This window comes from Podarcis pityusensis (genome assembly GCF_964106645.2).
Source record: "Podarcis pityusensis genome assembly, chromosome: 1".
Taxonomy (NCBI): Eukaryota; Metazoa; Chordata; class Lepidosauria; order Squamata; family Lacertidae; genus Podarcis; species Podarcis pityusensis.
In genome coordinates, this window is record NC_138028.1 from 129,692,236 (window position 1) to 129,717,531 (window position 25,296).

At 45.1% G+C, this 25,296-nt stretch overlaps 1 protein-coding gene and 1 long non-coding RNA gene across 5 annotated transcripts in view; one reads left to right on the forward strand and one right to left on the reverse strand.

Moving 5' to 3' along the window:
- The window catches only part of LOC308484931, a 211,789-nt gene that overhangs the window by 81,480 nt on the left and 105,013 nt on the right, over nt 1-25,296 (reverse strand). The gene's annotated exons all lie outside the window — the stretch shown is intronic.
- NBEAL1 (neurobeachin like 1) overlaps nt 1-25,296 on the forward strand; it is a 163,562-nt gene that overhangs the window by 39,820 nt on the left and 98,446 nt on the right. For 3 of the 4 annotated variants that reach the window (XR_013989070.1, XM_081015097.1, XM_081015096.1), the window contains exons 6-12: nt 536-663; nt 5,061-5,143; nt 9,273-9,358; nt 11,149-11,455; nt 13,728-13,834; nt 21,991-22,077; nt 23,615-23,698. Coding sequence is in view for 3 of the 4 variants with exons in the window: in XM_081015097.1 (XP_080871223.1) it covers nt 536-663; nt 5,061-5,143; nt 9,273-9,358; nt 11,149-11,455; nt 13,728-13,834; nt 21,991-22,077; nt 23,615-23,698 (882 nt within the window). In the remaining variant the exon portion in view is untranslated. The remainder of the gene's footprint in view (nt 1-535; nt 664-5,060; nt 5,144-9,272; nt 9,359-11,148; nt 11,456-13,727; nt 13,835-21,990; nt 22,078-23,614; nt 23,699-25,296) is intronic. The other variant, XM_081015098.1, reaches the window with a different exon arrangement.

Here is a 25,296-nt window from a genome sequence, read left to right on the forward strand (position 1 = left end):
CAATATCCTTTAATCGAGACGAAAGCAATATCGCAGCATTTGTTTCCATTTTTGCACGTGCTTCGGTTTAACTGCTCCAGTCGGTGCTGATAATTACGTAGGGACTGGGAAGGGAAGGGGGTTAGATTTCACTGTAGAATCGAAAACCTTTCGAGTTAAACAGAATGACAACAGAAAAGTCGGTGCATTTGGCAATGGTCTCACGTCTCTATGGAAAGGGTAGGAGAGGAAAGAAGACCGGGTCGGAGGGCATGCATGATTTTGTCCCCGATCCCGAAACCCCCGTCTTCCTTGTGCATCTGAGCCTGATGAACGTGATATTTCACTTCTGCACAGCTCTCTTTGAAAAAATCCTACATTTCATTTCGTTTCCTGGGAACCACGGGTAGCTAGCTGCTTTCCACAGAGTCAGGCTGTTGATTCCTCTCAACTGGCAACAGCTGTCCAGCCTTTCAGGCCGGGGTGCGGTGCATGCAAAACTGGTAGTGCTGAAAGTGTTTTGGTGACCGTCATGGGTTTTTTGCTGTCTCTTCAGCTAAAGAGCAAAACGAAGGAGAAAGAAGTCGCCGACCAGACGCCCATAGAAGAGTTTGTAAGACACGCGCTGGCTTTTTGCGAAAGCCTGTACGACCCCTATCGCAACTGGAGGCAAAGAATCGCTGGGTAAGTGGCAATCGAGTGGGCAGTGTTTTATTGCTGCGCCGAATCTCTTTGCAGGACAAATGCCAGTGGAATGTGCCGACTTGCAAGCTCAGTGGACAGGCAATAGATGTGTATCTTTGCATTCTGTTGAAGAAATGTTTGCATGCATGCACAGAGGATCTTGTTGTTTAGCTTCCCCCGCCAATGAAGAAGCCCCTGCAGTGTGTCTCCTTCCACCGCTGCTCCCTGGATACCGCAAAACCCCTTGAAAACCTGGGTTAGCACTTGCGTGGGGCGTGTGAACTCCTCCGGCACGGTCAGAGGCGTCGCATGCTACCCCAGGGGCACCAGAAGGCAGGCACTGCTGCTGTGAACTGTGCACTGGTGATGATGATGATGATAATAATAATAATAATAATAATAATAATAATAATAATAATATTTTTTTATTTATACCCCGCCCTCCCTGGCCAAGACCGGGCTCAGGGTGGCTAACACCGAATATAAATACAGTAAAAACATTAAAAACCAAACAAATACCAAACAAACAGTTGATTAAAATATAAGTTAAAATACAGTTTAAAATGCAGCTTAAAATGCAGCCTCGTTTTAGTGGTCGCCTATACAGTGGTGCCCCGCAAGACGAATGCCTCGCAAGACGGAAAACCCGCTAGACGAAAGGGTTTTCCGTTTTTGAGTTGCTTCGCAGGACGAATTTCCCTATGGGCTTGCTTCGCAAGACGAAAATGTCTTGCAAGTCTTGAGATTTTTTTTTCGCTTTCCCCCCCCTTTATCTAATCTGCTAAGCCTTTAATAGCCTTTAATAGCCTTTAATAGCCTTTTAGCAGCTAATCCGCTAAGCCTTTAAGCCTTTAATAGCCGCTAAACCGCTAATAGCGCTAATCCGTTAAGCTGCTAATAGGGTTGCTTCGCAAGACGATAAAACCGCTAGACGAAGACTCTTGCGGAACGGATTAATTTCGTCTTGCGAGGCACCACTGTAGATCAAAGCCTATATATATAGGGACACGGGTGGCGCTGTGGGTTAAACCACTGAGCCTAGGGCTTGCCAATCAGAAGGTCGGCGGTTCGAATCCCCGCAACGGGGTGAGCTCCCATTGCTCGGTCCCTGCTCCTGCCAACCTAGCAGTTCAAAAGCACATCAAAGTGCAAGTAGACAAATAGGTACCGCTCCGGTGGGAAGGTAAATGGCGTTTCCGTGCGCTGCTCTGGTTTGCCAGAAGCGGCTTAGTCATGCTGGCCACATGACCCGGAAGCTGTACCCCGGCTCCCTCGGCCAATAAAGCGAGATGAGCGCCGCATCCCCAGAGTCGGCCACGACTGGACCTAATGGTCAGGGGTCCCCTTACCTTTATAGATCAAAACCATAAGGGGAGAAAACGTCAAATATTCATTGGGGCCAACTATCCATGCTGGTCCTACATGGCCAGCAAAAAGAGCCGAGGCAAAATTTATATACAAAATCCCATATGAGGGGTTCCATCAAAAAAATAAATGGGGGGGGGGGTTTAAGACTGAACCCCGACCAAAGGCCTGGCGGAACAGCTCCGTCTTGCACGCCCTGCGGAAAGATGTCAAGTCCCGCAGGGCCCTAGTCTCTTGTGACAGAGCGTTCCACCAGGCCGGGGCCACAGCTGAAAAAGCCCTGGCTCTGGTTGAGGCCAAACTAACCTCCTTGGGGCTCAGGACTTCCAAAGTGCTGTTCTCTCTTCTGTAGTTTCTGTTGCTGCTTCACTACCCATATACCATAGTTTTTCATTTATCAGATGAGGGTTTTTTCTAATAAAAATAAGTTTAAAATTTGGGCTCATATTATACATGGGCATAACTGTCAACTTTCAGATTTGAAAGTTGGGACAGTCTATGGGATATCTAACAATCCGGGATAGCAGCAGGAAACGATGCTGGAATAAGGGAATTTCCCACAAAAAAAGGGAAGGTTGACAGCTATGTACATGGGCAGTGCATTGGTGGGACATGCGATTGGTTGCTGCCACGATCAGGAGATTGTCAGCGGTGATTGGGGCGGGTGAGTGGTGGCTGCGCCAATGGCTGCTGTGTATTGGCTGCCGCTGTGACAGTAGAGCGGGCGATTTGCTGCTGTTGGCGGCGAGCAGGCATACGATTGGTGCCTTTGGTGACGTGTGCGGTCATGCGGGTGAGCAATTTTCTGCAGTATCCCCTCCAAAAAAACCTAACAACTGTGGGCCTTTCTCCCAAAAAAGGTCAACAACTTTCGGCAATCTCCCCAAAGTTTAACAACTCCCCCCATTTTCTTAATTAGGAGTCCCCAAAAATAGGGGGCGTCTTATACACAGGGCTGTGTTGTACATGGAAAAATGTGGTACTTTTGTTCAAACTCTCCTGTTATATATATTTTCCATTAATACACCCCCTACTTTAAATACACCTTTTTTCAGTACACTGGGCCTATTATAACAACTGCCTTTCTAGCATCTTGGGAAGCACAATCTGTAACTTGTTTTCTGCCATTGCTTTTGCTGCGTTATTCTTAGCCCTTGCCCAAGCTCACTTTGGAGCGATGTAACCGAGCCTAGAAAAGTAAACAAACATAGTAAGATTCGTCTCCTGCGGTGTAACCTTTGCATTTTGGAAAGGGCATTCTTTTTTAATCACGCATGCAAGATATTCACTGAATAAAGGAGTGCTGGAACTTGTCATAGCTCAGTCATACATACAGACAGTTAACTAAGGAGAGAACTTTATCATATAGCATCCACTAAATGACTTATTAGTCAAGGAAATGCCATCTTTAAAGAGAGAGAGTAGGAGAGGCTAGTTTTGTTTGTTTGTGATGGGGGGGGGGGAAGCAGGGGGAACTGCATTACCCATGAAATTAGTGGGCCAGCAGCTATGGGAGACAAATGTGACTCTTATTGTGCTCATTCCATGGGAATGTGAAACTGCAGTCAATACATGCAGTCAAATAAAGATGTGGTTGACCCTTATCTTTGGCGATCACTCGTAGCCGAGTCAGATTGTCTTCCATAATTACGGTTTTAACAATGAGTCCGTAAGTGACTGTAGAGGCAAATTCTGGATCCACAGGTCCTTCCACAGTGGGGACATTGGTTACTGGGTGGGAGTTGATCACGGTGTGGATTTGCCAGGCGTGCCTTCCTCCATTCCATGACACCTTTGGTAAAGGCTGTTCTCCAATTGGAGCGCTCGCAGGCCAGTGTTTCCCAATTGTTGGTGTTTATACTACATTTTTAAAAAATTGCCTTGAGAGAGCCTTTAAACCTCTTTTGTTGACCACCAGCATTATGCGTTCCATTTTTAAGTTTGGAATAGAGTAGTTGCTTTGGAAGACGATAATCAGGCGTCTGCACAACATGTGCTTATGTGGCACAACAAAGAAGCATACTGGCCTAGCTTGGACCAATATAAGTTGTCACATTCAGATCTTGGCTTATTAAGCCATATGCTTTCAGGAGCAGCTTCTTCACTCCTCCCATTGCATGAGACTTGATGATGCCAGGACGTCATCTAAATCAGGAAACCATGTCTACCAGGATATTTAACCACAGTTTGACGGTGGGTCAAAATATTGGCGTGTTCAGAAGCTGGCAGTAGCCATTGTTTCCCAATTTGGGCAAAACAGGAAACCGTGGTTCCCTTGAGACTTCCTGATTTGATTGTTTGCACCACAAAAGGACTGTGGCTAAAGACTCATGTATTCTGTGGCTTATTACGCTGAGATACAATCACTTAAACATGGTCACAGTATATGTAGGTACCTACCAACTTGCTTATGTGAGACGTAGCCTTCTAAATGTATGGCAAAATGGGTCACTTTGAGTAGCTGAGCTATCAATAAATCCTATTGTTTTAATTTACCAAATTTGTACTGTTAAAGCTGCATGTCCTTAAAGTCAGTTATGGGCTGGGTTTTGGTTTTGGTTTTATTTAAAAGTGTATTTCTTAGAAATAAAGTAGTCCAAAATAGTACCTTGGTAGTTTTAAAAGTGCTGCTAATGTAATATGGAATAGGTATTTTATTGCATTTGAAGAAACGTATGCTTTAGAATAAATAAAAAATGTGTTCTGCAGTGTCCGCCTACAAATACACCATATTTTTCGCTCTATAAGACGCACCAGACCACAAGACGCACCTAGTTTTGGGAGGAGGAAAACAAGAAAAAAAATATTCTGAATCTCAGAAGCCAGAACAGCAAGAGGGATCGCTGCGCAGTGAAAGCAGCAATCCCTCTTGCTGTTCTGGCTTCTGGGATAGCTGCGCAGCCTGCATCGGCTCCATAAGACGCACACACATTTCCCCTTACTTTTTAGGAGGGAAAAAGTGAGTCTTATAGAGCAAACAATACGGTAAATCTTACCTCTTGGTTTCTCCTTTTTTTTAAAAAAACATATAGACGAATTCTGAGCAGTGTTGAAAAAAACAGGCAGAAGTACAAACCAGCTTCCCTCACAGTGGAGTTTGTCCCTTTCTTTTACCGTGAGTATCATTGCCTTGTTTTCTTAATGTTTCTAGTGCTTACTTTGGAATTTTTTAAGGGATAAAATTTATTTTAAAATTTATCACGATTTAAATCACTAGTCAGTAAGACTTGATTTAAATCATTTTTTAACAGAAAGATTCGTTCTTGCTGGTATCATCTTAATATTCACAACCAGAGGAAGGTTTCATTTTTGGAATAATAAATTTTCAGAGTAGTTTTTACGGCTGTATCGAAAATTACTGATTTGGTTATACTATTAGAAATACATAGACCAATATTTATGAAATTATTGTGAGGTTTAATAAGTTAACTGTTTGTATTTGGATGACTTTTCTGCTATGCTTTACGGGAAGGAGAAAAATAATCATTTCCTTAAAAACAATTTATTTAACTAAAACGATAACATTATAGCATGTGTATCCATGTTTGTTAACTGATGTGGTTAAACAATTTTAAAACAACAACTTTGACTGAGTTTTAGCACACATGAAAAACTTAAAACAAATCCTTATTTCGTAATGAATAGCCTTTGGACTATAATGTAACTTAAATAGAAAGCTAACTTGAAAAAGATTTTTCCTCCGAAAGCATTTTATTTTAAAAATCTGATTTAAAAAACCTATTTAAATTTAAAAAAAACCCTGCAACTACACAATTCAGGCAGTTTCAGGCCACTTTGTACAGTCACGACTTCCCCCAAAGAATCATGGGAACTAGTTTGTTAAGAATGGCATGGGTTGATAAGTGACCCCTGATCCGCGATTTAGCGTTCTCAGAGTTCCCTAGGCACAGGTTGTTGTTGTTGTTTAGTCGTTTAGTCGTGTCCGACTCTTTGTGACCCCATGGACCAGAGCACGCCAGGCACTCCTGTCTTCCACTGCCTCCCGCAGTTTGGTCAAACTCATGCTGGTAGCTTCGAGAACACTGTCCAACCATCTCGTCCTCTGTCGTCCCCTTCTCCTTGTGCCCTCCATCTTTCCCAACATCAGGGTCTTTTCCAGGGAGTCTTCTCTTCTCATGAGGTGGTCAAAGTATTAGAGCCGCAGCTTCAGGATCTGTCCTTCCAGTGAGCACTCAGGGCTGATTTCCTTAAGAATGGATACGTTTGATCTTCTTGCAGTCCATGGGACTCTCAAGAGTCTCCTCCAGCACCATAATTCAAAAGCATCAATTCTTCGGCGATCAGCCTTCCTTATGGTTCAGCTTAGGGACAGGGGTTGACTGTAAAAACCACTCTGGAAATTACAGCTAGCGTGGCTTCCCCCTAAACTATTTACCCTTACATAAAGGTTTTTTTTAAAGTTCCAAAATGTCGTTTTTGTTTCAATAGCCAGCTTGTTTTGAGACTTGGGCGTCTCCACTGCTAGCTTCATTTAAAAATGGTGACATTTTAGCAGTGCTGGTTGGTGACATTACTCAGAGATTTTTACGGTGCTAATTTCAAACAAAATAATCTTGTGGCTTTGGCAGCCGTTCGTTCATCTGCGTAAAGTTATTGCTATGGTAACAGCTTCCAGGTTAATGTTTATTGCTGAGAAAAATTCCTTAGGCTACTTGTAATTCCCTTCTGCCAGGCATTCTTTGAGCAAAGAATACAGTGTAATGATTTTTCAATGGAAGGGGAAGATTTTGGGCCTGTTCTAGTTTTTGACAATAGGAGGGGTTTTTTTGGGTGTTTTGGGCACTGTGAATGTTTAAGAGTTTTTTGCTACATAAAATTGTATTGGATCTTATGCCAGTATATAAAATCTCTGTGCACTTAATAGCACCTTTTAAATGGCTGCATTGTCACATAATACTAAACTACGATTTAGCATTATGTGAAAAAAATGCGGTGAGCCTCAGAATTTCATGCTCCCTGCCTCATCTCCACTTTTCTCCTCTGGCATAGCCTGGAAGAGATGTCCAGAAATGTCCATTTCTGTTTCAGGCTAACTACAGCTTATCACAAAGTCTGAACCGGGACAAATGTTGGTTAGTTTTGACAGTGGTTTGTGGAAACAAGCCAACTTCAAACCATAGTTTATGAAGCTGACTTGTTTTCGCTAACCACGGTCAAGGTTTAAATGTGACACTAAACTGTGGTTAATCTGAGATGAAAGCAGAAGTTTCCAATGTTCTTGTGGCTGTGTTCAGGGAATGTTGGTGTGCATCCTTACTGATCGTATATTGACAAAATTGTTGTTGTTGTTGTTGTTTAGTCGTTTAGTCGTGTCCGACTCTTTGTGACTCCATGGATGAGAGCATACCAGGCACTCCTGTCTTCCACTGCCTCCCGCAGTTTGGTCAAACTCATGCTGGTAGCTTCGAGAACACTGTCCAACCATCTCGTCCTCTGTCGTCCCCTTCTCCTTGTGCCCTCCATCTTTCCCAACATCAGGGTCTTTTCCAGGGAGTCTTCTCTTCTCATGAGGTGGCCAAAGTCTTGGAGCCTCAGCTTCAGGATCTGTCCTTCCAGTGAGCACTCAGGGCTGATTTCCTTCAGAATGGAGAGGTTTGATCTTCTTGCAGTCCATGGGACTCTCAAGAGTCTCCTCCAGCACCATAATTCAAAAGCATCAATTCTTCGGCGATCAGCCTTCTTTATGGTCCAGCTTTCACTTCCATACATCACTACTGGGAAAACGATAGCTTTTACTATACGGACCTTATTGACAAAATAGAGAAGAGAAAATGACTATGTTTCGATGTGTTTTAGTGCATCCTTTTGCAACTTGGGGTTCTCAGATGTTGTTGGACTTAAACTCAACGTCATTCTTTAACATTAGCTAATCTAGCATCTGAAGACCGAAAGTTGAGGAAGGTTGGTTTAGTGAGATGTGAACACACCTAACCTCCTCCTCAGTTCATCTGTTGTCTCTCTCCTTTCCTTCACCAACATATCTAGGAGGAGGCGTTTGGAAGTTTTGCTTCTGCGTTTGATTAATCGTACTTTGCGGTGTTCTTTGTACCTTTTAACCTGTACTTAATCTTAACCGGGGATGCGGGTGGCGCTGTGGGTTAAACCACAGAGCCTAGGACTTGCCGATCAGAAGGTTGGCGGTTCGAATCCCCGCAACGGGGTGAGCTCCCATTGCTCGGTCCCTGCTCCTGCCAACCTAGCAGTTCAAAAGCACGTCAAAGTGCAAGCAGATAAATAGGTACCACTCTGGCGGGAAGGTAAACGGTGTTTCCGTGCGCTGCTCTGGTTCGCCAGAAGCGGCTTAGTCATGCTGGCCACATGACCCGGAAGCTGTACGCCGGCTCCCTTGGCCAATAAAGCGAGATGAGCGCCGCAACCCCAGAGTCGGCCACGACTGGACCTAATGGTCAGGGGTCCCTTTACCTAATCTTAACTGGGGCTAGTTTAAACAAGCCAGCTTCTGAAACCATGGTTTGGAACCAACTGTAGTTAAAATGAGCCACAGTTTGTATGCTGGGAGAACAAAACAAACTACAGTTTTTTACTAAAAGTTTAAGCAAAAATGCCTGAATTTCCCCATCCCAGCTGCACTGCTGTGTTTCTCTGAAGGATTATTTACTACTACATAGTTAGATGTGACAATTTGGAAAGGTGGATTTAACTGAAATGGTGGATTAATTTACCACTACAGTGGTACCTCGGGCTATATACGCTTCAGGTTACACACTCCGCTAACCCAGAAATAGTGCTTCAGGTTAAGAACTTTGCTTCAGGATACGAACAGAAATCGTGCTCTGGTGGCACGGCAGCAGCAGGAGGCCCCATTAGCTAAAGTGGTGCTTCAGGTTAAGAACAGTTTCAGGTTAAGAACGGACCTCCGGAACGAATTAAATACTTAACCCGAGGTACCACTATATAACTAAACATTGATTATAGGCCATCTGGTCAAGAGGGCGTTGAGCTATGCAGCTGGTCCTGGAGTTCCCTGATAACACACTTTTAATTTAGTTTTAATTGGGCTTAACTTGTTTTAAATCAACTGTTTTTATGTCTTTAAAAAAGGCAGATTTGATTATAGATTCGAGGGTTGACTTCATTATGAAAAGAAAAATGGGAGCTACGTATTTGTACAGTAATTGTTTTTGAGATACATTATTTGACCACGTGCCTACAAATCTTTTGGCTCGAAGTTAACGTGCTTGCAACTGCTTCTCTTCTTTCAGAGTGTTTTCAAGAAAGTGAGCATCTCAAAGAGAGCCTGAAGTGTTGTTTGCTACACCTCTTTGGAGCGATTGTGGCTGGTGGTCAGGTGAGAATCCCAACAAATATTGGCGTCATTTTATTGACTGAAGGACGCATCCCTGATGCCAGAAAGACCTTGAACTTCAGCACGATTGTTGCAGCCCCTCCTGGCTCCTCAAATCTTAGCAAGAAACAGATATGTGGAGACCAGATAGGCAGGAGTGGAAGGAAAATGTTCATTGCCACTATTTTGTACATGCTTAAGAGTTTGCACGGTGCTATGATAGTGAAGTATCCTCCTGCCATGACACTTTCTGTAAGCGGAAAGAAGATATTCAGATTCTGCACATAGAAATCACTCATCAACTTTGTCCAGATAAAACGATAAGGTTTTAAAAATAATTCGATATACAGTGGTACCTTGGTTCTCAAACATACCGTATTTTTCGCTCTATAACACGCACCAGACCATAACACGCACATAGTTTTTAGAGGAGGAAAACAAGAAAAAAAATATTCTAAATGAAATAGTGGATATATGATTTTTGTGGTTCATGCTGTGGCCACAGACATGTGATCTGACAGTGAGTTTGGAGTAGCCCAATGCAAAAATCCTGAGGATCCATGTGGATCCATGCTTTGTAACCACGGAGGAGGGAAGGAAGGGGAACCATGGATCCTCTGCTCATGACTGCAGCAGATCCCCGCTGCCACCCGCAGGCATTCGCTCCATAACACGCACAGACATTTCCCCTTACTTTCTAGGAGGAAAAAAGTGAGTGTTATGGTGCAAAAAATACGGTAATCCATTCCAGAAGTCCGTTCCAAAACCAAAGTGTTCCAAAACCAAGGCACGCTTTCCCATAGAAAGTAGTGCAAAACGGATTAATCCATTCCAGACTTTTAAAAACCACCCCCCAAAATAGCAATTTAACATGAATTTTATTATCTAACGAGACCATTGATCCATAAAATAAAAGCAATAAACAATGTACTATATTATAAAATAAATAAGACAGTATTGTCTTATTTGGCGCTGTGGTCTAAACCAATCGGAAGGTCAGCAGTTCGAATCCCCATGACGGGGTGAGCTCCCATTGTTCAGTCCCAGCTCCTGCCCCCCCAGCAGTTCGAAAGCATGTCAAGTGCAAGCAGATAAATAGGTACCACTCTGACGGGAATGTAAATGGTGTTTCCGTGTGCTGCTCTAGTTCACCAGAAGTGGCTTAGTCATGCTGGCCACATGACCCGGAAGCTGTACGCCGGCTTCCTCGGCCAATAAAGCGAGATGAGCGCCGCAACCCCAGAGTCGTCCACGACTGGACCTAATGGTCAGGGGTCCCTTTACCTTTAAGATAGTATTATAGATGATAAAAATTAAAATTACATTTTTTTCTTACCTGCACTGATGATAGTCATTGGTTGGATGGGGGGCTTTTATCCATTTCCACAGTCACACAACCAATCAATCAATCAATCAGTAGCTGAACTGGGTTTCACACAGGCACAAAAACAAATTAACCGATAAAACCTCAAAAACAAAAACACAAAATAAATAGCAAAAACAAAAGCGCCAAACGTAATCCGTTCCGGAAGTCCGTTTGACTTCTGAAATGTTTGAAAACCAAGGTGCAGCTTCTGATAGGTGCGGGTCTCCAGAAACAACAGCCGCTTCGGACGTTCAGCTTCTGAAAAACGCTCAAAAACCGGAACACTTACTTCCGGCGTTTCGGCTTTTGAGAACCAAGGTACCACTGTACCAAACTGGGCGTTGTTGTTTTTTGCTGTTTGTTTGTTTGTTTCAAGGTTTGCTGATAGAATGTCCTTGTATTGAGTTAATTCTATTGTTGACTTTAGAGAAACGCTCTCCAAGCCATATCTCCTGCCACTATGGAAGTCTTGATGCGCGTACTGGCAGACTGCGACGCGTGGGACAGCCGAGACCCCGACGAAGTGAGCGGGAAGGCGGAGCTGACGCTGAAGTGCCTGACGGAAGTGGTTCACATCCTTCTGACCAGCAGCTCGGACCAGCGGCAAGTGGAGACCAGCACCATATTGGAGAACTACTTCAAGCTGCTCAACTCGGACCACACGGCTTTGCCGAACTCGCGGAGGTCCCGGCAGTGGGAGAGCCGATTCATAGCGCTACAGATTCAGATGTTGAGTGAGTGTGACGCTCCTTCTGGGAGTTGGGAAAAGGGGGGGGCAGGGTTGAGGTTTCTCCCTGGAACCATTTGCTTTTAGGGGTGGCAACTTAGAATAATCTTGTGCGTAGTATAAAAAAAAAAAAATTGAGACATTAAGGAAATCCAAAGGGAAAATATGAAGAACAGAGGTTCTGACGAACGGATTATTAAAAACGCATGAGGTAAATGGTGGAAGTCTTTTTTTATATATAAAAAAAACTTTATTTAAGGTAGATAAGGACAAGATGAAATTATACAATTGAATATAAATATAGATGGGAAACGGCTATCTATTGTGAGTACTTATCTACTTTTAAAAATTTTCACCTACGATCTTATTCTTTTACTTCTTTATTCTTTCTTTGTTCTTTTTTTCTTTTTTCTGATACCTTATTTTTCATTTCACTGCTTTATTGTGAATAGCATTTTATAGAGGTATAAATAACTGTAAATACGAAAAGAGACAAAATATTCTCTAATTTTTTTCCCTTGGTTAGATGTATTTTCTTTTTCTTTTGTATTTTCTTTTGGTGTGTATATGTATGTTTTCTAATTTGTACTTAATAAAAATATTAAAATCTACATTTAAAAAAGGGGTGGCAACATCTGTGCTCCTCCAGATGTTGCTGGACTCCCATCATCCTTGACCATTGGCTATGCCATCTGAGTTGGTTGGGAGTTTCAACAACATTCCCCATCCTCGCTTTAGGGAGTGCTGACCGTGCTCCCTCGTGCCCTTTCTGTTGAGTCACTTTTTGTGGCTGGTGTGTGATGATGGCTTCCAAAATGAAACTGCTTCAGAAGGCTGATACAATTGAGATACATACTTAGTTGCCTCCTAAGGGGACGCGGGTGGCGCTGTGGGTTAAACCACAGAGCCTAGGACTTGCCGATCAGAAGGTCGGCGGTTCAAATCCCCGTGACGGGGTGAGCTCCTGTTGCTCGGTCCCTGCTCCTGCCAACCTAGCAGTTCGAAAGCACGCCAGCGCAAGTAGATAAATAGGTACCACTCTGGCGGGAAGGTAAACGGCGTTTCCGTGTGCTGCTCTGGTTCGCCAGAAGTGGCTTAGTCATGCTGGCCACATGACCTGGAAGCCAATAAAGCGTGATGAGCGCCGCAACCCCAGAGTCGGTCACAACTGGACCTAATGGTCAGGGGTCCCTTTACCTTTACCTTTAAGTGCTGTAGATTCTAAACACACACAAAAACTACTGGCAGCATCCAGCATCTGAAATACTCCCTCAAATTATAATAACTTTATCACTGATTCACAGTGGTGGGAAAGAATATATAAAAATCACCTGTGATTCCTCTGTGCGTTTCCTGGAAAAGGAAAACAAGCACATCTTTCATAGTCTTCAGTTTCACCTGGCCAGTGTTTGTGTGTGTGCGTGGTATTTATTTATTTAGGCATTTTCGGTGCTGCTCTTCAATATTTGTAATGCCAGGGGAGCTCAGGTTAAGCCAATTGCAAGTATTAAAAAAAATCGGTCAGCTAAAAAAACACAATCATTTCGGATGTGCCTATTCAGTCTCCCAGAAGCGGACAAAAGAATTTGTCCTTCTCTGCCGCCCCTCACCTGCAAGAAGGTAATCATGCTGTTCCCACACTTCCAAGTGTACCTGTAAATGGGCTAAGTTTTTGAACTCTTGGAAGCCAGTGCAATGAGTCCCGCTAGAGCAACAAGACTGTCACCCCCTTGCAACAAATGTGCCCCTTTGGTTTCAGATAGTACATGGGTAGATGAGTCAAAAAAGTCTGGAACACAAATCTTTACAGCCCTCTAGCGGCTATAGTGGCCTATTTACCAGAAGTAAGTTAAAGGTAAAGGGACCCCTGACCATTAGGTCCAGTCGTGGCCACTCTGGGGTTGCGGCGCTCATCTCACTTTATTGGCCGAGGGAACCGGCGTACAGCTAAGCTGCTAAGCTGCTTCTGGCAAACCAGAGCAGCGCACGGAAGTGCCGTTTACCTTCCCGCTGGAGTGGTACCTATTTATCTACTTACACTTTGACGTGCTTTCGAACTGCTAGGTTGGCAGAGCTGGGACCGAGCAACAGGAGCTCACCCCGTCATGGGGATTCGAACCACTCACCTTCTGATTGGCAAGCCCTAGGCTCTGTGGTTTAACCCATATTTAGCATTAATTTTGGTAGTGTGTACTTGATTCTGACCAAGCTAAGCCCCCAGAGCAAAATGTCCAATTATATACTGTATTTCTCTTTGATTTTCACTTTCACCTCCTTAGATACCATCACCGCCATGTTAGACTGCACAGACAGGCCTGTTCTTCAAGCCATTTTCCTTAACAGCAACTGCTTTGAACATCTGATTCGCCTGCTGCAAAATTGCAAGGTAAACAGAAGGTTGTATAAGAGCTAATTTTTACTTTTAAAAATACTGTCCAGCTTTTGTAAGAGCTCAGTTGGTCCTAATACCTTGTCCATACATTAGATAAAATCTTCGCCATGACTGTGTACAAAATAACTCAATGCAAGTGGCAATCTTACCTTGCCAAGGAACAACTTGTACTTCCTTGATGTAGTTAATACTCTGAATGCTTCAAGAGCCTTTGAGGTGGCAGCGGGGGGTGTGTGTGTGTGTTTTTGGATTATTATGCAGATGTGCATCTTTTACTTCAGATGCACTTAAAATTGTTATGTTGGTGTCAGGGGCAGGCCGTGAAAAGTCAATTAATATTACGTTTCTCTCGCCAAGTGTTGCATTCGCAAAGTAAAGGAAGGATTGAACTCTGATTAATAAGAATACACACAGAGACTTGAACCAGCAAGACTCTGGGAAGGGTGCGTATAATCGTGTCTCTCTGTGCTTGTCCCCTCTCCGCAGCCCCTGGCCCAGGTAGTTTTTATTCACAAAAGAGCTTTTTACAGAGTGTTCGTAAGAACCAATCAGATTTCTTCTGAGCATTTCCACAAACCCCATGCGGGGACAAGTTAAACTACTAAAACTAATTAAGCACAAATATTTCTGGGGTAAACAAAGAACAGAACTACAAAGAAGAGCATCTGGCAACCCCGGAGGTAATAAACAAGCAATACATATGATAAGAAGGATGGCCAGGAGAACAGTGACCATTATCCCCTTAATGTGAGATCTGCTTCCTGGCCCGAAGATTAACATCCTACATCAAAGAAACTTGCCCACTGTCTTATGGCCCAGGATGCCTGCCTGGCGATAACTGGGCTGCGTACGTGACTTGTCAGGCAAGGAGAAATGGGCAGCAGAGGCAAAAGGGCATGAAAAGGGCATGAATGTAGAATCTTATGGGATTTAATCAGAAATTATCGTCAATATATCAAACCCAGTCAACACAATGTCTTCATCATGGACACAATGGCTTGATGTATATTTTATAATTCCTCATGGTAATCCCATCTGATCCCTACACCAAGCGCACAATCCACAAGTTTTCTTTTTAATTTCCTATAGTTCTTTGTTAATCTAGATAGCAGTGAATCATGTGGCAAGCCTCTTTTTGTACAGAAGTAGCTGAATGCTTCAGAAAAGTGCTTTCTCCTACTCATATTGGGTGTGCTCTTTCTTTCAGTGCAGCAGAATTAGCAAACAATTTGCAAACTGGGAGTCATCCTTGGAGTTAAGTGCTTTCTATCCTTCCCACCTGCTCCAGAGTGATTTCTTTCCCTCTTCCTCTCTTGTTACCATATGGTTTGGGCTTCAGTCCTATACACCTGGGAGTAAATCCTACGAAACACAGCGGGACTTGCTTCTGAGTAGACAGGCATAGAATTGCTCCTGCACGTCCACTTTCACAAAAGATGGTTAACCGTGGTTCCCTTGCAAACTAGGACTGGTCTATTAGAAGGTTTGCAGACCCTTGTTAAGAGAACCCTGGTTGGCATTAACCATTTTAGTGCTGATACAGTGGTACCTCGGGTTAAGTACTTAATTCATTCTGGAGGTCTGTTCTTAACCTGAAACTGCTCTTAACGTGAAGCACCACTTTAACTAATGGGGCCTCCTGCTGCCGCCGCACCGCCAGAGCACAATTTCTGTTCTCATCCTGAAGCAAAGTTCTTAACCTGAGGTACTATTTCTGGGTTAGCTGAGTCTGTAACCTGAAGCGTATGTAGCCTGAAGCATATGTAACCCGAGGTACCACTGTACATGTCTAGCACTCTGAAGCATGTCTAACAAACATGGAAGGGAAGATTCACTCTGGAGAGGGGAAGGTGAGAGAGAGAGAGAGAATGTTTCCCAAACGCTGGATCCTAGTCTGCAAATTATTGAAGAACGCCACCTTTTATGCCTATGCAATACTTTTGTGTGTGGAATTGCATCTTGCCAACAAGATATTTACTATGCGCTTTTGAAATCAGCGGGACTTACTTCTGAGTAAACCAGGATAGGGTTGTGATACTAATCCCGGTGTGTGGATTGAAAAACAGCATTGATTATAGTTTCATGCTCAATGCCTAGTAGCCTCGCAAAATTAATGATCCAGTACTGTAGTTGTTAAGGGACGCGGGTGGCGCTATGGGTTAAACCACAGAGCCTAGGACTTGCTGATCAGAAGGTCGGCGATTTGAATCTCCGCCACGGGGTGAGCTCCCGTTGCTCGGTCCCTGCTCCTGCCAACCTAGCATTTCGAAAGCACATCAAAGTGACTCTTAAGAAACAGCGAAGGGACGCTGGTGGCGCTGTGGGTTAAACCACAGAGCCTAGGACTTGCCGATCAGAAGGTCGGCGGTTTGAATCTCCATGACGGGGTGAGCTCCCGCTGTTCAGTCCCTGCTCCTGCCAACCTAGCAGTTCGAAAGCACAAAGTGCAAGTAGATAAATAGGTACCGCTCCGGCGAGAAGGTAAACGGCATTTCTGTGCGCTTCTCTGGTTCACCAGAAGCGGCTTAGACATGCTGGCCACATGACCCGGAAGCTGTACGGCGGCTCCCTCGGCCAATAGAGCGAGATGAGCGCTGCAACCCCAGAGTCGGTCACGACTGGACCTAACGGTCAGGGGTCCCTTTACCTTTACCTTACTGTAGTTGTTAATTCCTGAGATGTCAGTGTTGGTCTTACGTGCAGAGTGAATCCTAATGTTGGGCTGTTTAACCCCATCAATTAGCTCAGGTCATGGCTATGTTTCCTTTTTGTGCTGTTTATCACTGAAGCACATTATGTAGCTGCAGTACTTGCCATGGCCTCCTCCCTAGTGGTTAAGAGCGGTAGACTCGTAATCTGCGGAACCAGGTTCGCTTCCCCGCTCCTCCACATGCAGCTGCTGGGTGACCTTGGGCTAGCACACTTCTTTGAAGTCTCTCAGCCCCACTCACCTCACAGAGTGTTTGTTGTGGGGGAGGAAGGGAAAGGAGATTGTTGGCTGCTTTGAGACTACTTCGGGTAGTGATAAAGCGGGATATCAAATCCAAACTCTTCTTCTTCTTCTTGGGGGGACAGGCAGCGTGGAAAAAATCATGGGAGGCAGCAGCGTCCTTCTTGTGGATAGGTTTCCAGCATGTGCTATGATGCACAGAACAGAGGATGTTTGGGTTTTTTGTGGGGGCAAGGCTGTGTATTTACTTCGTATCAGGCAGTAGTTCTGTAAGGTAGGGTTGCCATATTTCAAGAAGTAAAAAGTTGTTGAGCGTTTTTGGGGGGAGAAATCTCCCCAAAGGTTGTGAGCTTTTCTTTTGGGGAATGAACCTCAAAGTTGTTGAGTTTTTTCCCCCAGGGGATTCGCCCCCAAAAGGCAAAAAAGTGATATTCAAACACACACCTCCTGGTTCTCTTGGCAAAAACCTGGACATTTTGCCGATTTTTCAAGTCGCTTTTAAAAAAGTGATATTCAAACACAAACCTCCTGGTTCTCTTGGCAAAAACCTGGACATTTTGCCGATTTTTTGAATTTCCCCCAGAAGTTAATTTTGCCGTTTGAATCTGGACGTATGGCAACCCTATAAGGCCATCCCAGGTCCCTCTAGGCTTTCCAGCTCATCCGACTTGGCTGAGCTGATGAACTGCAGCACACATTTCTAGCCACTACAGTGGTACCTTGGTTTAAGAACTTAATTCGTTCTGGAGGTCTGTTCTTAACCTGAAACTGTTCTTAACCTGAAGCACCACTTTAGCTAATGGGGCCTCCTGCTGCTGCTGCGCCGCTGGAGCATGATTTGTGTTCTTATCCTGAAGTAAAGTTCTTAACCCGAGGTAATATTTCTGGGTTAGCGGAGTCTGTAACCTGAAGCGTATGTAACCAGAGGTATCACTGTACTGTGTTTGATGGACCAGTGATCTGACTCTGTGGAAGTTTCCTATCCAAGGAGTCTCCACCCCCATCGTTCAGCCTGGACACTGAGATCCAGCGCCAAGGGCCTTCTCGGTGGTGGCGCCCACCCTGTGGAACGCCCTCCCTTCAGATGTGAAGGAAATAAGCAGCTATCCTATCTTTAAAAGACATCTGAAGGCAGCCCTGTTCAGGGAAATTTTTTAATATTTAATGCTGTACTGTTTTTAATACTTGATTGGGAGCCTTCCAGAGTGGCTGGGGAAACTCAGCCAGATGGGCGGGGTATAAATAATAAATTATTATTATTATTATTATTATTATTATTATTATTATTATTAGTGCTTCTTGGGTTTTTCCCGATTTTTCTCTTCATGATTCATCCCCACGCAGTGCATTGGATTACATTCTGAATAGCGCCCCTCATCCTTGAGAGCATTTTTTAGGGTTATGTTGGGCATTCATGGGTGGTTGAGCGATGGGCATGGCATGTGTGAGTATGTGTTGGGCAACTTGAACAATCTATAATGGCTAACATCGTCATCATTGTTATTATTATTATTAATTACTATTGTTACATTTATACCCTGACTTTTTCCCTGGGCAGGGTCTCAAGGCAGCTTACTGGTAAAATAAGAACAGCTATGCCCAACATATGCTAAGCAGGTCTAGGTGTGGTCAGTGTCTGCCCGAAAAGCCTATGTATGCCACCCCAAGTTCCATTATGGAGTCAGGATACAAATGTAGCAACAACAGCAAAAATGGTAAAGTGGTACCTCAGGTTAAGTACTTAATTCGTTCCGGAGGTCCGTTCTTAACCTGAAACTGTTCTTAACCTGAAGCACCACTTTAGCTAATGGGGCCTCCTGCTGCCGCCACGCCACTGGAGCCCAATTTCTGTTCTTATCCTGAAGCAAAGTTCTTAACCTGAAGCACTATTGCTGGGTTAGCAGAGTGTGTAACCTGAAGCATATGTAACCTGAAGCGTGTGTAACCTGAAGCGTGTGTAACCCGAGGTACCACTGTACTGGTCTTCATTGTGATGTATAGGGCGGCAAACCTTTTTATATGGTGGCTCTCCCAGCTTGGCTAGGGAGACCTAACTCTCCAGATTTCAGTTGCGATTTAAGAGAGTGGGATCACACCATCAGGATAAAAGTGTTCCCTCTCCCCCAAGCCTTCGCGTATTGGGTACAGATTTTCTCCATCCTTCCATCCTCCCCCTGACCCCCACCCTGGCCTTAACTAGAGAGTCAGTGTGATGCTAGAGACAGTGTGGCGTAATGGTCAGACTTTTTATTTTTTAAAAAATGGCTTTTACTTCTTTTTTTGGGTTACTGATGGTTAGAGTATGTCAGGACTTGGGATACTCAAGTTCAAGTTCCCACTTGGCTATGAAGATTTCACTGGGTGACCTTGGGGTCACACCCTGACTCTTCAGCACAACCTCCCTCAACAACCTGGGTTTTTGTGAAGATAGAATTGGGGAGGTGTCCATGTATACGGCCCTTGAGCAGCTTGGAGGAAAAGCGGAATACGGTGGTACCTCTGGTTACGTACTTAATTCGTTCCGGAGGTCCGTTCTTAACCTGAAACTGTTCTTAACCAGAAGCACCACTTTAGCTAGTGGGGCCTCCTGCTGCTTCTGCGCCGCCAGAGCGCGATTTCTGTTCTCATCCTGAAGCAAAGTTCTTAACCCGAGGTTCTGGGTTAGTGGAGTCTGTAACCTGAAGCGTATGTAACCTGAAGCGTATGTAACCCGAGGTACCACTGTATAAATGAAATAAGCATAAGGAAATACTGTATTTTTCGCTCCATAGGGTGCACCGGATCATAGGGCGCACCTAGTTTTTAGGGGGGGGGGGAATCAAGAAAAAAAAATCTTTTTTCCCCCCTCCCAGCCCCAAAGAGCAGCGTACAGGCTGCGCAACCTCTCCCTTCCGGAGGGGTTGCGCGGGGCTATGGCACAAGCCAAGGCAGCGGGCAGGATGGATCCCGCTCGCTGTTTTAGCTTCCTCTTTAGCCCCACGCAACCTCTCCCTTCCGGGAGAGGCTGCGCAGGGCAAAAGAAGCCATAGCCCTGTGCAGCCTCTCCCTGCTGGAGGGGCTGTGCGTGGCTATCCCTGAAGCCTGGAGAGTGAGAGGGGTCGGTGCGCACCGATGCCTCTCGCTCTCCAGGATTCAGCGAAAGCAATTCAAAGCCTCCAGAGCGCGGAGGGAGCGCTCCCTCTGTGCTACGGAGGCTTAGCGTTGCTATCGCTGAAGCCAAGGAGCCTGCATTCACTCCATAGGACGCGCACACATTTCCCCTCAATTTTTGGAGGGGAAAAAGTGCATCCTATAAAGCAAAAAATACAGTAACTACAATGGAGTTCGCACGTGCAGGGGTGAAGTCAAACCACTACATTAGCAGCACCAAAGTGACCTCCTTGGGGTGCAAGCCTGGGCAGCGTATATGGAGGTCCTGGGAAGCCCAGATAAGACCCACCTCTCTGCCTCGCTGATGTGGGCCTGCCTGGTGTTTTTACATGAGTAGAATGTGTGCTTTTATTTAAAATGCATCTCTGGGTTATTTGTGGGGCATAGGAATTCGTTAATATTTTTTTCCAAAATATAATCCAGCCCCCCACAAGGTCTGAGGGACAGTGGACCGGCCGCCTGCTGAAAAAGTTTGCTGACCCCTGGGTCCTTCTCCCGAAGATATCCCGCAAGGCAGCTGAGGTTTAGGATCCAAGTTTTCCTTCTCGGTGGGCTCCCTTCCCAGGTTGACTAGCCCACCTGCTAGACCCATCGGCTGCCTTCACTTGGTTTAGCTGGCTAGTTGAAGCCGTTTCCTGGGTGCGGCTGCTGTCATGTGCTGACAGCTTCTAGAAACCACAGGTGAGAGCTGAGTGCAGGGTGGGGACCAAAGCTGGAAAAACTTCCACAGAAGGAGCACAACATGCCCCCCACCATAGAGGCACTACTCTTTCAATACCTCATACACCCCAAGGTGTGAGGGATGCGGGTAGCGCTGTGGTCTAAACCACTGAGCCTCTTAGGCTTGCTGATCAAAAGGTCGGCGGTTCAAATCCCCGCGACGGGGTGAACTCCCGTTGCTCTGTCCCAGCTCCTGCCAACCTAGCAGTTCGAAAGCACACCAGTGCAAGTAGATAATTAGGTACTGCTGCGGCGGGAAGGTAAATGGCATTTCTGTGCCCTGTGGTTTCCATCACGGTGTTCCAGGAGCGATTTAGTCCTGCTGGCCACATGACCCGGAAAGCTGTCTGTGGACAAATCCGGCTCCCTTGATCTGAAAGTGAGATGAGTGCCGCACCCCATAATTTCCTTTGACTGAACTTAATCCTCATGGGGTCCCTTATCTTTTGCCTTATTACATCCCAAGGAAATAAGGTAACCAAGTAACCTGGTTCCTCTCTAGACTAGGGTTTGAAAATACGGTTCAAAGTGCACATGCAAATTCTGGTTAAGAGTGAACCAGTTTAGTAAAGGTAAAGGTAAAGGGACCCCTGACCATTAGGTCCAGTCGTGGCCGACTCTGGGGTTGCGGCGCTCATCTTGCTCTATTGGCTGAGGGAGCCGGCGTACAGCTTCATGTGACCAGCATGACTAAGCCGCTTCTGGCGAACCAGAGCAGCGCACGGAAACGCCGTTTACCTTCCCGCTGGAGCGGTACCTATTTATCTACTTGCACTTTGACATGCTTTCGAACTCCTAGGTTGGCAGGAGCAGGGACCGAGCAACGGGAGCTCACCCCGCCGCGGGGTTTCGAACCACCGACCTTCTGATCAGCAAGTCCTAGGCTCTGTGGTTTAACCCACAGCGCCACCCGCGTGATTTAAAAGATCAGGGTGTTATATTTGCATGGGCCAAATGCATTCAAGAGGCCCGTCGAAGCAATACATAATGCACCCCCACAATTCTATTATCAACACCATGCTTTGAGAGGTGTGGTTTGGAGGAGGTCAGAATTGCCAGATCTTGGCATTCTCCTCCTATGTTTCTGTGGACAGTGACTGTTTCCTATCTCCATATTTTGCATTTCTTGAGACGCCATCTGGAAAGGAGGAAAAATATCCCCCAATCCTAGTTATTTCCTTCTGGAAAAAAGGGGCCCTTTATTTGTTACAGCCATTGTGTTAACTTTCTGGTTAGTGAGATGTTTGCTCCAGCCTTTATTGTCTCGGGCCTGCAGATTGACTGTTTAACACGCCTGTTCCCATTTATTCTTATCTCCCGTTTTTAACAGCTGTTTTTAAATGCTAACAGTCAGGTGGCAGACAAGACTGAGAAAGACCTTGCCAACAAATTACTGACAGAAATGAATCAGGAACAGGTATCTTTGAGTTGAAGCTGAGGCGCAGTGGCAATCGGTTGAACGAGACCTTTCCTGAACTTCACCTCTGAAACACCTTCCTTGTCCCTAAGATTTAGTTTATCTTAACTAACCAAAAAACACAAGCTAGGTTTAACGGTGCTTCAAGGCTTAAGCATACCCAAAATCCGCATTAAGGTGGTGCCGTTATTAGACCAGCAAAAACGTCAAAGCATTTGATACGTACAATATTTGTCGCGTTTTATTTTTTAAACTGAGGAAGGTGAAGTCCAGGAATAGAACTCCAGTTTCAAAACTACCAACTTGGTGATTTCGTTTTATTTTAGTTCTGCCTTTCTTTCTTTCTTTCTTTCTTTCTTTCTTTCTTTCTTTCTTTCTTTTCTTCCCCCACCCTCGTCCATTCATCTTTCTAAGCGCTGTGGTGTATTTGGGCTTTTGGGGTTTTGTCAGATCTGTGCAATTGGATGTGATGTCTTGATTCTGTTGCAAAAAATAATGATGAAATGAAATAAAAATAAAACCAATCATTGTTCACGGTACAATGGACAGACTGAATTTGGGAGGTGGGGAGCAATTGGTGGCTTAATTTTTTAAAATGTTTTCCATCATGAGAGAATGCAAAATGCCAGATCTTACCTCATGACTTCTTTAGAAATGGTAGGAGCTTTGATAACAGATAGGTTCTTGTGCAGAACGACTGAAACAGGTGAAAACAAGACACTTGCCTGAACCCCTGTTCTGTCTAAATTAATCTGCTAATAAGTCAGCATGGTGATCACTGCCTAAGAGCTAATTCAGCTAACAACCTTTGTTTATTTTTATTTTTAAAAACTCCTGTTTGTATTTGTGCACTCCAGATGAAATGCCCTTTATACACACAGTCTTACTGTGCAGATTCACAAGCGGATTTGGGTGACAAAATATTTCTAGTTTCTCAAACAGAAAAAAATAGCCCCCCCCCCCCAATTTGACAGAACAAAAAAGCATTGTGACTCTTTCGAGACGAGAGACTAGTGATGCCCCTTGCATGGAAAGCACCATGGGGTTAACAAATTATCGAATTATCGTGAAACTATGCAGGCGCAATTAAGAATCTGTTTAAGAAGATGTCATGTGCTGGAGCATGGACTGAGACTAACTATTGATTACCCGCATGGCCAGGAAGCTGGCTAGATATGCATAGGCTAGCCTTGTTCATTCCTCCCTCTTGAGATTGTCCATTAAAAGCATGGAGAAAATGTCAGTCCAACCGTCTTCCTGGGTATGTGTGAATCCTTCTTTCCTCCTTCTCCTTTCTCTTGAGATATCTGCCTACCCTTCTCTCGCGTCCTCTCTCTTGTAGGTTGTGGTGTCATAAAATCCATGCCTTTGAGGGGGTTTTGGGGCGCAGGGGGGCGTTGGGGAGATGATTAGGAAGCATGCGAATGAAATTGTTTGTTCACGCTAACACGAAAGAACGGGGTGGGCTGTTGGCCTCCAAGGTGCCAGTGGTTGACTCGACTGTCCGTAACGCCTTGTGTCTTTTTGCTGCTCGTAGGTATTTCAGGGACAGCTAGACAGCTTGGCGGTATCAGCCATCCGAGCCCTTACAGCTGTGATGCACAAATCTCCCGCTGCTAAGGTAAGCAAAACTTCCTCGGAGCAGTTGCCGCCCCAATAATAATAATAATATTAATAATTTATTATTTGTACCCCACCCATCTGGCTGGGTTTCCCCAGCCACTCTGGGCGGTTTCCACAAAGACCAAAAATAAACTAAGATGTCACACATTAAAAACTTCCCTGAACAGGGCTGCCTTAAGATGTCTTCTGAATATCAGGTAGTTGTTTATCTCTTTGACATCTGATGGGAGGGCGTTCCACAGGGCGGGCGCCACTACCGAGAAGGCCCTCTGCCTGGCTCCCTGTAGCTTTGCTTCTCGCAATGAGGGAACCGCCAGAAGGCCCTCGGCGCTGGACCTCAGCGTCCAGGCAGAACGATGGGGGTGGAGACGCTCCTTCAGGTATACTGGGCCGAGGTCGTTTAGGGCTTTAAAGGTCAACACCAGCACTTTGAATTGTGCTTGGAAACATACTGGGAGCCAGTGTAGGTCTTTCAAGACCGGTGTTATGTGGTCCCGGCAGCCACTCCCAGTCACCAGTCTAGCTGCCGCATTCTGGATTAGTTGTAGTTTCTGAGTTACCTTCAAAGGTAGCCCCACATAGAGCGCATTGCAATAGTCCAAGCGAGAGATAACCAGAGCATGCACCACTCTGGCGAGACAGTCCGCGGGCATGTAGGGTCTCAGCCTGCGTACCAGGTGGAGCTGGTAAACAGCTGCCCTGGACACAGAATTGACCTGTGCCTCCATGGACAGCTGTGAGTCCAAAATGACTCCCAGGCTGCGCACCTGGTCCTTCAGGGGCACAGTTACCCCATTCAGGACCAGGGAGTCCCCCACACCAGCCCGCCCCCTGTCCCCCAAAAACAGTACTTCTGTCTTGTCAGGATTCAACCGCAATCCCAAGCTTTCTCTGTCATTATATTGACAGTTCTTTTTAGGGCAGTGATTATTTGACTGGAAAGGATCACAGAGAGTGCAGCCGGCTATATTTCACATCCCTGACAAGTGAATGTTGTTTTTATTTTGATTATATATATTTTTTGCTTTCATATTTTGATTTATGTTTATATTTTGATACCTCCGGGTGTAGGGCAGTACAGTCGTACCTCGGAAGTCAACCGGAGTCCGTTCGACTTCCAAAATGTTCGGGAATCAAAGCGTGGCTTCTCATTGGCTGCAGGAAGCTCCTGCGGCCAGTCGGAAGTCGCGGAAGCCCTGTCGGACGTTTGGGTTCCAAAGAACGTTTGCAAACCAGAACACTCATTTCCAGGTTTGCGGAGTTCGGGAGCCAAAATTTGTTGACTTGCAAGGCTTTTGGGATCCAAGGTACGACTGTATTATAATAATAATAATACTACTACTACTAATAATAATAATGTGTTGTATGCCACAGAGGCTGTCCCGCTCAGGCCTGATCCTGCACCTTTAGCAGAATGCGTTGGTAGCATGCTAAGAGGACTAGAATTGGCTGCATCCCTTCAGGTGGTGGGTGGGCAGGTGGTGGAAGAGAGAAATCACATTTTTTAAATGCCCCCCTACCTTAAAAACTCTATACAGTTGAAACACCATCGCAGAGGCAAAAGGGGGCTTGGTTAGAACATCTCTCCCCAATATT